At 42.9% G+C, this 13,643-nt stretch overlaps 1 protein-coding gene across 5 annotated transcripts in view; it reads right to left on the reverse strand.

Moving 5' to 3' along the window:
* Positions 1-13,643, reverse strand: part of KCNT2 (potassium sodium-activated channel subfamily T member 2) — a 389,104-nt gene that overhangs the window by 77,977 nt on the left and 297,484 nt on the right. For all 5 annotated transcript variants that reach the window (XM_069968986.1, XM_069968985.1, XM_069968983.1 and 2 more), the window contains exon 20: positions 13,056-13,127. In XM_069968986.1, the coding sequence (XP_069825087.1) occupies positions 13,056-13,127 (72 nt within the window). The remainder of the gene's footprint in view (positions 1-13,055; positions 13,128-13,643) is intronic.

The raw sequence follows: 13,643 nt of genomic DNA on the forward strand, positions 1-13,643 counted from the left end.
GACTCAACATCTATAGGAAGATCAGAGGGAGAAATCACTAGAATAAAACACAAATTGGATGCATAGTTCTGCAAGTCAGCAAGTAACTTTCAGTTTGAGTGTGAAATTGGGAAACATAGTCCACCAGTACATGTCACATAAATGTCAAAACTATTTACTAACAATGTTTCCTGTGTAATAACAATCAACACAACACAAATCAACAGACAACATCTTGGTCATTTTTGCTGATGTTTGTTTTGTTTACATATATATTTTATTTTTATTTTTTTTAAAGATGACACATATATGGTTTGTTCATATCCAATGCAGATTTCGCTGCTGAAGTCTGTGGGAAATGCACAAATAAGGATGAGCAACGATTTCAAAAGTTAGGTTCACCGAACTTTAGGAAAAAGTTTAATTCAAACTGAACACTGTTAAGTCACAAAAGATAGTATATAAGTACTTATAAGTTGGTTTTAGGGCAAGGTTTATATCAGAGTTAGGGTATTTTCACACTACAGAATCAGTACCGAATTTCAAGCGGAGTTTGCACTGCGTACTCTGCTTAAAGCTCCGCCTGTCAAATTGATTCAATGGGATATCTCATGCGCACTCTGCTATGCATGTCAATTCTTTGGCCGGATGTTGGAGTGCGCTTGAGACGTCGTATGGGACAGGTGGAACTTCAAGTCCAGTCCGCACTCATTCATATCCTTATGGCAACATGTATGACTATGAGTAAATGAATGGTACCTGGTGGTAACTAACAGTGTATCTGCAAAAACAATGTAACTTGGACTTTTTATAAAAATTTTAAAAAAAGTCAAAAAATGATCCATTATTGGCGGCAATTGCCTGACAGTGTTTATACTCAAAAAATGTTTATCCAAATATTATTATTGTTTTCTTGAAATCTGTGTTGTTGGTTTTTCCTGTTAAAATTCAAACCATATGAACATTGCATGAGCTTTAGTTTAATAGTTAGAATTTGTTTCCCCCACAAAACCTTCCCGTAATGAATGGACACTGTAGATAGATAGATAGATAGGAGATAGATAGATAGATAGATAGATAGATAGATAGATAGATAGGAGATAGATAGATAGAGAGATAGATAGATAGATAGGAGATAGATAGGAGATAGATAGAAAGATAGATAGGAGATAGATAGATAGATAGATAGATAGATAGATAGATAGATAGATAGGAGATAGATAGATAGATAGATAGATAGATAGATAGATAGATAAAATAGGAAATCGGAGCAGCACTTCAAACTTCAAGAGAACAACAGGTGCCAGCGGATCCTGGTCGGGACCAAAGACCGATGTATATAATGGAGGAAAATCCACAGCACTCCTTAGTAAATTTCAAAAAGGTGCGGTTTATTCAAAGGACTTGTGCAGCATACAAACGCGACGTTTCAGCGGCTACTGACGCTTGAAAATAGCGGCAGTAGCCGCTGAAACGTCGCGTTTGTATGCTGCACAAGTCCTTTGAATAAACCGCACCTTTTTGAAATTTACTAAGGAGTGCTGTGGATTTTCCTCCATTAGATAGATAGATAGATAGATAGATAGAATATCACCTTTTTTTTGTCTGGTTCCAAGTTCCCATATAAAGAGTCCAGAGCCGCATTACTTAAGAACAGTTATAATTAATGCAAATATTTGCATAGTTCTGCTCATTTTTATGTAGATTTATTCGTTATGCAAATTGTAAAGTGTTGTTTATAGCTGAACAGACAATACCGGGAGCACGTTAGAGACCACCAATTCATCTATTTAATTTCCATTCAAAAAATCTATTGAGTAAGAGTTATTTATTTACTGGTTCAGAAAAAAATGCATTATATATTTCTGTTTTTGTTTAAAAATTATAATAAAAGGCATAAAAAAGAAAAAAAAATGGTTTTAACTTAGCAAGATCGAGTTGATCACTAGTGTGACTGACTGATATATTTTAGTGATAAAAACTTTTAGGGTCAGAAACTCTTGGAAATTTCAGGTCTCAGAAGTTGAAAAATGTTTTTTACAGAATCCCCTACCACAAAAAGTAGATATAGCAGATATATTCACTGCATTCTATGAGGGTCTAAATGAGGGTAAGGGTACATGCACACTACGGAATGGCGACGGATAACCCATTGCGCATTCCACAGCTGCGCTCATCTCCGCCCGTGTCAAAGAATCAATTCTATGCACAAGCGGATTCCGCCATCCGTCCAAAGAATCAAAAGGATCATTCTATGGACGGACGACGGAATCCGCCCGTGGATACAATGGAGTTTTTGACACGGGCAGAGACACGCACGGTTGGTCAAATAATCTGTGTTTTTGCCTTCAGCTACAGTAGGTCAGAGTCTTAAACAAATTGAACCTTACAGACATCTGTCTTGTTTCACCATAACTAAAATTAAGTATGCACAATAGATAGATGTAGGTTGATAGTTGCACAACTTTTAATGAAATATGGCCTGGTGAATGATCATTTGTTTGATACAGCCACATATAAATCTTTTTGGTTGACTTTGTCCCTCTTTAGACTATTGTCTATAGCAGCGTTTCCCAACCCGGGTGCAGCGGCACACTGGTGTGCCGGGAGAACCCGCCAGGGGTGCCGCGGGATCCCGGTGGGAAATGTGCGCTGCCTCTTTAAGCATCCCGAGAAGCTGCGGCCGCGCAGCTTCTCGGGATGCATGGAGCACTTTCATGTTCCGCCCGCACTATGAGCGGGCAGAACATTAAAGTAAGCAGAATATAGTAGCAGGAAGCGTCAGCATCCTACTCCTATATTCACTTCCATAGGCCGCCGGCACTTAATACCAGCAGCCTATGGGATGCCGGGACGTGACCTCTCCGGCAGGCGTGATCATGTGACGTCATCACGCCTGCCGGAAGTCCCGTCCCCACGGCTCGCAAGATGGAGCGCGAAGAAGAGGAGAGCTGCTGCCTGCAGCCACAGCGCGGATTAGGTGAGTAGGATGTTTTTTTTTTTTTAAGGGGCAGAGCAGGGGGCATTATTAGTTCATGGGGGGCACCTCTGGGGGCATTAGTAGTATATGGGGGCACCTCTGGGGCATTATTAATATATGGGGGCACCTCTGGGGACATTATTGGTATATGGGGGCACCTCTGGGGGCATTATTAGTTCATGGGGGCACCTCTGGGGGCATTATTAGTATATGGGGGCACCTCTAAGGGCATTATTAGTATATGGGGGGCACCTCTGGGGGCATTATTAGTATATGGGGGCACCTCTGGGGGCATTATTAGCTCATGGGGAACCTCTGGGGGCATTATTAGTTCATTGAAGGCACCTCTGGGGGCATTATTAGCATATGGGGGCACCTCTTGGGGCATTATTAGTTCATGGGGGCACCTCTGGGGGCATTATTAATATATGGGGGCACCACTGGGGGCATTATTAGTTCATGGGGGAACCTCTGGGGGCATTACTAGCTCATGGGGGCACCTCTGGGGGCATTATTAGCTCATGGGGGCACCTCTGGGGGCATTATTAGCTCATGGGGGCCCCCTCTGGGAGCATTATTAGCTCATGGGGGCACAGCGGGGGAACCTACATACAGGGGGCACCTCTGGGGGCATTATTCGTTCAAGGGGGAACCTCTGGGGGTATTATTAGTTCATGGGGGCACCTCTGGGGACATTATTAGTTCATGGGGGCACAGCGGGGGATCCTACATACAGGGGGCATCCTACATTCCTACTCACTTTACTGCACATAACACCAAACAGCGCAGTTACTTTTGGAGCCGACAGGAGGGAGAAAGGAAAGGAAGTTGCTAGAAATGTGCGGAGCCTAAATTGTTTGTCTTGCAGGTTCTGAAGAGATGAAAAGTAGCTGGAAGAAATCATCATGGCGGATGGAGAGGAAAAGGGAAAGTGACTCCTCAGATCAAAGAAGACGTCACCTGTGAGTCACTGTATGGCGGTTTTCTTATTTTGTAGAACATTATTTAGTAGGGGTGCCCCGAGGAAATTTTTTTTTCCAAGGTGTGCTCCGAGGTGCAAAAGTTTGGGAAGCACTGGTCTATAGGCACCATAAAAATACATATAAAATAGAAGCTAGACATCCTAAATGGATGCTAAAATTGCAAAAACCTGTGGACGAGTCATAGAATCATATCAAAAATCTAAGGTTGCAATTACACGTCAGTAGGGCCGTCCAAAGCCGTAGGCCCTCAGCTACAGACAGCATTACGGATAAGTCTTCATCAGAAAATTGGATCATACCACCCCAGCACCCGGCCACAGCATCAAAATTGGATCATACCAATCTCAGCATTAGCATTAGAAAAATGGATTATATTACCCTAGACCCCAGCCTTAACATCAGGGGAAAAAAAAAACATTCTACATTACTTGGAGGAGAAACTAACGCAACCAATTTCGAAGAATTAACTCTTTAATTGGCAATTAAATAACTTTGCAATGTGTTTTATTACCTCTCCTCCCCCCATCCCGAGTATTAAGTACTTACCTGATTTTTGTCCACCACAGGTTCTTTAGCAGGCGCCATCTTGTATTGGTGACGTCTTTTACAGAGGGAAGTTGGCCTAAGTAACGTCCCTTAGGCCAGCCACCCTCTACGATTTGTCAGATGACTCAAAGCTTGCTCAACTCTGATTGGATGAACAAGCTGTAAGCCATCTGATCCAATGAATGGAAGGCCAGGAGTTTTGAACGGCCAGACCAGGAAGTGCAGAAGACAGCAATCAGCATGCGGTGGGTACCCAGGATGGAAGGATTTCGAGTGACAATAGACTCTGCAGTGAGTAGAGGTACAAAGATGTATTGTGCCAGAGTTGTCCTTTAATTTTATATAAATCACATGCACTCTCCTTGCTCTTAAAGGGGTACTACAGATGGAAGTCTTTTAATATAGATCAGACACTGATTAGCTGGGCGGGCCTGTAACGTCACAACACTAGGACCCAGAAGGAACCAAACAGCAGGACAGATTGGTAAGATACCATGGGAAAATATACTTCCGAGAGACGCAAAGTCAAGTTAATGTCGGAGAGCACAGAGTCATCTACTGCTCCCTGCACAACCCTAACAAATTTACCAAGACCAATACCTTTGCCTGTTGCACAGGTCAGCAGAGCAGCAGTCTGTTTAGCCTTTGTCCTTGTGATCTCTATGTATCCAGCTATCTTCTAATCTGTGCATTGAATTATTACTATGTACTTTACTGAGAGGCTAAATTTACATCCTATCCTCAAGGAATTTCTTCTATGTGCTATGTCACTTTTCTGTCACATAAGTCACACTTTTGGTGCTGTTACACCTCTTCAGCCTCCCACAGCCCGACACATTATTATTATACCGGAAAATCAGTGTCAATTCTAGCAGAAATGTTCCTAACAGTCCAGGAGGCGGCATGTTTCTCTTTATAGAGAATGTGTCATTAGAAAATAAGCTATTGATTGGATTAAGTTTTATGTTAAGCATTTTTTTTTCTCATTTTACTATCTATATTATAATTCTGATATCTTGCTCTTTTTTTTATTCTGACCACTAGGCATAAGACTAAGCTGAGACTCCCTGTTCTGTAGAGATCATTTCCCAGCAGTGCCCTCCTTATTATCACAGACAGTGACTGGTGATACCAGTGTATAAGTAACAGGTGCATACAATAGCTGCTTCTCAATAGAGGTGAGCGCAACTTGAGCATTCTCGAATCCGATCGTTCGGAATTTGAATACTGGTGGCTAAATAAGTTGGATGCAGCCCTAGGGAGTCTGGTTAGACATAGATACAGCCTATGATTCTATCAATGTTTACCTGGCCCCCCTAGGGCTGCATCCAACTTCATCAGCTACTTGAATGACAAACGATTGGACTCCAGCATGCTCCAGTACCACTCATCTCTACTGCTCACTACTCAGCCCCCCCCCCCTTCCCTGGAATGACCTCGGTAAAAGTTACTGAACATGCCCAGAAGCCTTTCTTAGTCATCTGAATATAGTCCATAGGGCAAGCTGTAAAGCATATCTCTGTTTCCAAATCTCATAAGTACCTGTGCACAATTTATAGATACAACATAGGAATGAGCTCTGAAAGCAATGTTCAGCCTCCAGAAGATAGTAAACCCAGAACGGGAGGGGGAGAGAGGAGGTATTCTAGCCCTCAGCACTCCAGAATGGCCTTTCATATATATATATATATATATATATATATATATATATATATATATATATATTTTTTTTTTTTTTTTTTTTTTTTTTTTTTACTGAGTGGCTTGAGGATGCTTATTTTACTCTTTATACCAAATAATGTCAAATGCGCCGGGCATATTCCCTATAGGCTATGTTCACACTAAGTAAGTACCGTAGTGATCACGGCCGTTGTTGATCACGGTCGTGATTACTACAGTACTTACATAGTGCTGCAGCTGAGGGAATACTGGACGGAGTGTATACACATGGTATACACTCCGGCCGGGATCTCTAGCGGCGCTGCAAGAAACTATGTCAGTTTTCTGCAGCAGCTATTCAATGAATAGTGGCCACAGAAAACCTGTTAGTTCACACAATGGAGCATGCGACTCCGGCCGCACTCTGCATTGTGTGCAGCGGGAAATTCGGATGCGGACGTGCAGGGATGCGCTCGAATCCGAATCAAGCGGCAGTTAAAGTCATTCGGCCGGTACTGCAGTACTGATCTTTTCTGACACCGGCCGTTCTCTTACAGAGTGGGAACATGTCCTTAATCTTCCTGTGGTGTAATAAATCTTGCCTCATTGGCGATAGTAAATCTAGGCCAATGCCTAGGAATCCAGCCTACATAGAAGAGAAGTGTACAGTCCGGCGTATTCTTGTTCCAGGTATCAGGGAATTTCTCATTATAGTTGGTTTTAATTCCAATGATTTACATTTTTATATGTCACTTTTATTAGTCTATAAAATAAAATATGTTTTAAGACATAAGTAACATTAGTTTCAGTCCTTATTGTTGAAGAAAATAATTTCCCTCTTTCGCTGTGCGCCGTCCTGGTGATTTGTTTTTACAATACAAATAACAGCATATAATTATATTGTTATTCTTATGGGTATGTACTGTGCAAGTCAGTGGCTTCTGACATTGCCGTTTCTTTTAATGCTTTATATAGTTTTTATAGTTAATGATGAATATCCACTTTCGTAAGTCGATGCATTATCGGCCGGAGGAACACATAATACAGTGGCCGTTGTTTGACTTTCAAACCAACGACCGCATCAAACAACGGACGTTGTATTACACTGCCTGAACATAACCATACCCTCTAAATACTGTGATGAATAGCAAGCACATAAAGTTATAGAGTTCCACACCTGCCAAGGCTCCGTTTTGCACTGGCGATAAGTCTTTGCCTGCCATGAAAATTCTGTCACTGGCAGGCTGTACTAGAAGAGCACCGATCTCTCAGACCGATTGCAATTGAATTGATGTGTGTAAGCATCAAATAGTTGCTAATGAAAGTCCCTTAGGCCGTGGTAACACATGCAGTAACGCTATGAGGCCAGGTTCACACTATGTATAACACCGGCCTTTCTGTGACCCTGCAGTACCGGACGGATGATCTTCATTTCTGCTGAATTTTGATGCGGGCGCACCCGTGTGTGCCTGCAGCCCAATTCACCACTGCACACAATGTAGCGTGCGTCCGGAGCCGCACGCTCCATTGTGTGAACTGTCATGTTTTGTCAATGAATAGCAGCCGCAAAAAACTGACATGTCAGTTTTTCATGCGTCCAGATGGAATCCAGGCCGGAGTGTTTACTATGTGTATACGCTCCAGCTGGAATTCCATTAATTCGAATGCAACATATGTTTTGCATAAATCACGTCCAGTGTTGCAAATTTCAACAATGGCCGTGATTTATCTTAAACATACGTTGTGTGAACATAGCCTGAAAATGCAATCTGAATGCATCACTTAATTACAGTAATGATCAATTTAATTGTCGTCCAACTGTCCTTCATATGCGTCTATAGGTGCAAAAGTAAATTATTAGAAAGTGGGAAGGGAAAAAAAAATTATCTTGGCCACTAAGGGGTTAAACATAATAAATACCCCATACATAGCTGCAATTGAAGGATTTAACACCTGTAATTAAATTTCTAACACAACCCATCCCCTGGAGAAGCCTAGCTAACAATCCCATTGTCATACTTACCCCTCAGGACAAGGCAGCAGTATCACTTCTATACTCATCCTGTTACGTCCATATGTCATCATGTCTATGTTACTACATTTCAACATTAACAACTAAACATTCAGCCACTAACATTCCCTTAACACCTAGTTTGTTTGTTTTTTTATCATTGTATGTGGTAAATTTCACGATAAATACACTAATAACACGATAAACAACGCTAATAATAAAAACAACAATAATAATAAAAATAATAATAATAATAATAGTAGTAACAGCAACACTAATATTATTATTATTATTATTATTATTATTATTATTATTATTATTATTATTATTATCAAAACTAATAACAATAATATTGAAAAAAAGATGATCCATCGTATGTGTGCTTAACATACGGACCCTGGTAAGGCCACATTCACACACCCGTAGTGCAGTCCGTGGCCGCGGAGCCCACTACCGTATGTGTATCCGTAGTGCTCACGGAGCACTACATTCACACATCATTACCCCAGCGATCCGTGCCGCAAAAAAAAGTCCGCATTACAACATGTCAGTTTTTTTGTGGCACGGATCGCGGCCCCGTATACACATACGGACGTGTGAACGGGGTCATAGGATAACATTGGTTTCATGTTCTGTCCGCAATTGCGGACAGAACAACGGATGTGTGAATTAGCCCTAAGATAGGACGCATCAGGGTTACTGATACATGTCAATCAGCAGAGAAAACCAGATGATTGGAACACGACAAACTTATGTAAAGCACAATAAACAAGATGTATGAAGCAGTAAGAAAGAATAACCAGAATCCTATACATGTCTCTGAATTCCTCAGATTGCACACGCAGGATTTTCGTTGTTAGAATTGTAGCATGCTACTTCTTAAAGGGTTTTCTGGGCAGGGGCAATGCCTTGGTTGGCCAGAGGCTGCAGTAGTGTCCCTCCTCAGATGACTGAGGGGGTCTGTGACATTGTGACCCCAAAAGTCGTTAGTGGCCACAAGGTGGAGAGGGAGCATTAAAATGCCAGGGAGGTGAGCAGGGCCGGACTGGAACTGAAAATCGTCCCTGGCATTTCAACACACACAGGCCCACTTACTGTAGGGGGGAAATTTTATGATAAAATGTCACTGCAGCACAGACACTATATACCATATAATCTTATTGGACATACTGGGAGCTACAATTCTCAGTTACTGAAGGTCTATAGCTGTTTGGGCATGCTGGGAGTTGTAGTTCACAATCTATGGGGTTGGGTGTTACATAGTTCTGGGGCTGCGGCAGGACAGCGCACTGAATGGCTGAGCGGGACACCAGGAGACCCCAGAAGCAGGCCAGAGGGCGGACGAGTAATCACCAGGCGGGGACGGGTAAGGGCGACGGGGCTTTACATACTTGCAGTGGAAGCAAGAACGTAAACCTATACAAACTGGCAGTACGGGGAATAGCAGCTGATTTTGCTGCGCAACTTGCAACGTTAAGTCCACTGCAATTACGCTACATGTAAAACTGGCCTTATACACAACTATTAATACATTTCCAGTGCCACACACTGACTACAGACACCCGTACACTGCCACAAACTGACTACAGACACCCGTACACTGCCACACACTGACTACAGACACCCGTACACTGCCACACACTGACTACAGACACCCGTACACTGACTACAGACACCCATACACTGACTACACACTGACTACAGACACCCGTACACTGCCACAAACTGACTACAGACACCCGTACACTGCCACACACTGACTACAGACACCCGTACACTGCCACACACTGACTACAGACACCCGTACACTGACTACAGACACCCATACACTGCCACACACTGACTACAGACACCCGTACACTGCCACACACTGACTACAGAAACCCGTACACTGCCACACACTGACTACAGACACATGTACACTGCCACAAACTGACTAAAGACACCCGTACACTGCCACACACTGACTACAGACACCCATACACTGACTACACACTGACTACAGACACCCGTACACTGCCACACACTGACTACAGACACCCGTACACTGACTACAGACACCCATACACTGATTACACACTGACTACAGACACCCATATACTGACTATAGACAGCCTTTCACTGCCACACACTGACTACACACACACACACACACTGACTACACACACCCACACACTGACTACACACACCCATACACTGACTACACACACCCATACACTGACTACAGACGCACTTACTCAGTCTAATCTTCTGTGGTGCAGACAGTCTCCTCACATTCTCCATCCTATAAGGGGGTCAGTACCTCTGGCCTCAGGAATATAGATGATGGTCACCAGGAGGACAGGGACAGACATCGGTGCAGACAGCTTCCAGGCCTCCATGTGCTGTATGTGCTGTGCAGGCTGCCATACTGTCATCCTCCTCCCTCCTCCCCCAAGTCCCGACAGCAGGAAGAAGCTAAGTGGAACATACACAGCACACAGTGACAGTATTGCTGTGCATCCTTTATCCCCTTCTCTGTTTCCAGAGCCCTCACACCAGTGTCAGGACCTTGTGGGCTGCTTTAGGTGTGTGGGCCAAACGGGAAACAGGAAGGCAAGCTGGGCCAGGCAGGGAGGAACGTACCATTTCGGACCCCCCTCCCCCTGTTGCTATTTGCCTGTGCCCCTGCTCTGCCTGCTCCTCAGCGCCCTCTGCTGGTATATACTGTAATGAGCAGAGTGGAGCATGGCAGCACTGAGTAACAGGCACAGGCCCTGCGCAGCATCAGCTGTGCAGAGTTTGAGGGTAGGAAGTAGCCGAGCAGGCATGGAGGAGGTTGGGGTCGGCCCTGAGGGGGTCGGCCCCTTATGCATTTGCCAGAGATGCCCTATGGCCAGTCCGGGCCTGAAGGTGAGTGTAAATTATTGTTTTTTTTTTCACCCTCTCCTCTGCTTCATGGACAATCACTTTAAAGGGGTTATCTAGCGCTACAAAAAAACATGGCCACTTTCTTCCAGAGACAGCACCACTCTTGCCTCAAGATCAGGTGCGGTTTGCAATTAAGCTCCATTTACTTCAATGGAACTGAGTCACAAAACCTTCACCCAAACTGAAGACAAGGGTAGTGCTGTCTCTGGAAGAAAGTGGCCATGTTTTTGTATCGCTGGATAACCCCTTTAAGTACTTTAATAATACTGTACAACTAAATCCTAGAGACTAGAGATGAGCGAACCTCAAACTTGCTCGGGTTCGTCTGAGCCCAAACTTTCAGCATTTGATCACCGATGGCTGAAGAAGTTGGATGCTGCCCTAAGGTAGCCATATGCTGCATCCATATTTTCATCCAACTGCATCTTCAGCTAGCGGTATTAGCCCAAGGTTCGCTTATCTCTACTAGAAACGATTCCTAAAGGGAATTTCTGGGTAAAAATGGACTGAGGACTATTAATACAAACATAGGGAGAGATTTATCAAGCATGGTGTAAAGTAAAACTGGCCCAGTTGCCCCTAGCAACCAATCAGATTCCACCTTTCATTCCTCACAGACTCTTTGAAAACTGAAAAGGTGGAATCTGATTGGTTGCTAGGGGCAACTGAGCCAGTTTTACTTTACACCATGTTTGATAAATTTCCCCCGTAGTCCATAGTCTTTCTAAGCATAAAAGTAGGTAATTACAGTTCACCCTCATATATATCTAGCACATCTTCTTCTATATACAGTACATACTATATACATGAAAGCAGTATTAGGTTATGTTCACATTACGTTCGGGTCACTGAACGGCCGGTCTCTGAAAAGATCATCCCGGCCGGTACTGCATTACCGGTCGGGATGATCTTTAGCGTCACAGAGTTCTGATGCGGACATCCCACATCATAACTCCCCACAGCACACTATAGAGTGTACGGCCGGAGCCGCTCGCTCCATAGTGTGCACTGACAGGGTTTTCAGTAGCCGCTATTCAATAAATAGTTGAATAGCAGCCGCAGAAAACTGGCATGTCAGTTTCTTGCGGCGTTGCTAGGGATCCCGGCCGGAGCGTATACTATGTGACAGCAAGGTAACGTATAGTTTCATAATAATCATGGCCGTTGTACAACGGCCGTGGTTTTACGAAAAATAAACGTTGTGTGAATATAGCCTTAAAGGGGAACTCTGGAGAATTTTTAATTTAATATTTATTTATTTTAAAATCAACTGGTACCAGATATTTACATTGACAAATTACTCCTAATTGAAAATCTCCAGTCTTCCAGTACTTATCAGCTGCTTTATGTCCTGTAGGAAGTGGTGTATTCTTTCCAGTCTGACACAGTGTTCTCTGCTGCCACCTCTGTCCATGTCAGGAACTGTCCAGAGCATAAGTATTTGCTATCGCTGACATGGACAGAGGTGGCAGCAGAGAGCTCTATGTCAGACTGGAAAGAATACACTACTTCCTGCAGGACATACAGCAGCAGATAAGTATTGGAAGGATTGAGATTTTTAAGTAGAAGTATTGTACAAATCTATATAATTTTCTGGTACCAGTTGATTTCAGTTTTTCCTTTTTTTTGCCGCAGTACCCCTTTAAGCTTCTTCTACCGTAAATGTGTATATATATACACAGTATATATACAGATGTAGCCAGGGTTAACATGATCCTTGGTGCAACAAATGTGTCAGGGAGCTATGTTAAGTCAATTAGAGTGTCGAATTAAATGCGTCATTGTGATCAAGTTAACACAGGCTACATCTGTATATATATATATATATATATATTTATATATATATATATATATATATATATATAATGAGATTACATAAAGATATTCCAGTAAACTCTATGGGTCACAAAAACCATGCAGGGCTTCACAACTTACACAAACACACAACACCACAACACATAGGACTGGAGCGAGTGGGTTTACCTACTTGTCTATGCAGCCGACCATGTAGTAGACCATTGGGAACCAACAGATTGCATCCAGAAAATGCATATCTGGCCTAACGTGGGGATTAGAAGAATAGATGACAAACATACGATATAACATTAATGCGCTCACATAAGACATTTGCCATATAATATTCATTTAGCAAAAATATTGACATGCATTATTAAAAAAACAACTCAAAGTATAATATATAGAACGTAACAAAATGAGCGAGCGAGTGAGCGAGCGCTGCTGAGGAAATGATGTGTCCATGATTTATGGCGGCCACACTGTATTTAATCTGAATTAATGTGTCATTTCCCGAAGACGGAGAGAGGAAGGAATCCTGATTCATGGGAAGCACTTGACTTATGGAGTCAGTATTAGATCCTGGGTAGTAGCGGATTGTGCTCGCCACCTTTCACTTCTGTTAGAGCTCATGCATGATTCAATAGGACATCTAGAATTAGGAAACAGGCTGAGATTACGTTACATTGGGGGAAAAACGGGACCCATGGCTATAAATGGCCGACAGCACTATTAATGCCAGGTTAAAAGTTATGTTGTCAGCTGACCAGGTCTTTGTAGG

Source organism: Dendropsophus ebraccatus, chromosome 4 (genome assembly GCF_027789765.1).
Source record: "Dendropsophus ebraccatus isolate aDenEbr1 chromosome 4, aDenEbr1.pat, whole genome shotgun sequence".
Lineage (NCBI taxonomy): Eukaryota > Metazoa > Chordata > Amphibia > Anura > Hylidae > Dendropsophus > Dendropsophus ebraccatus.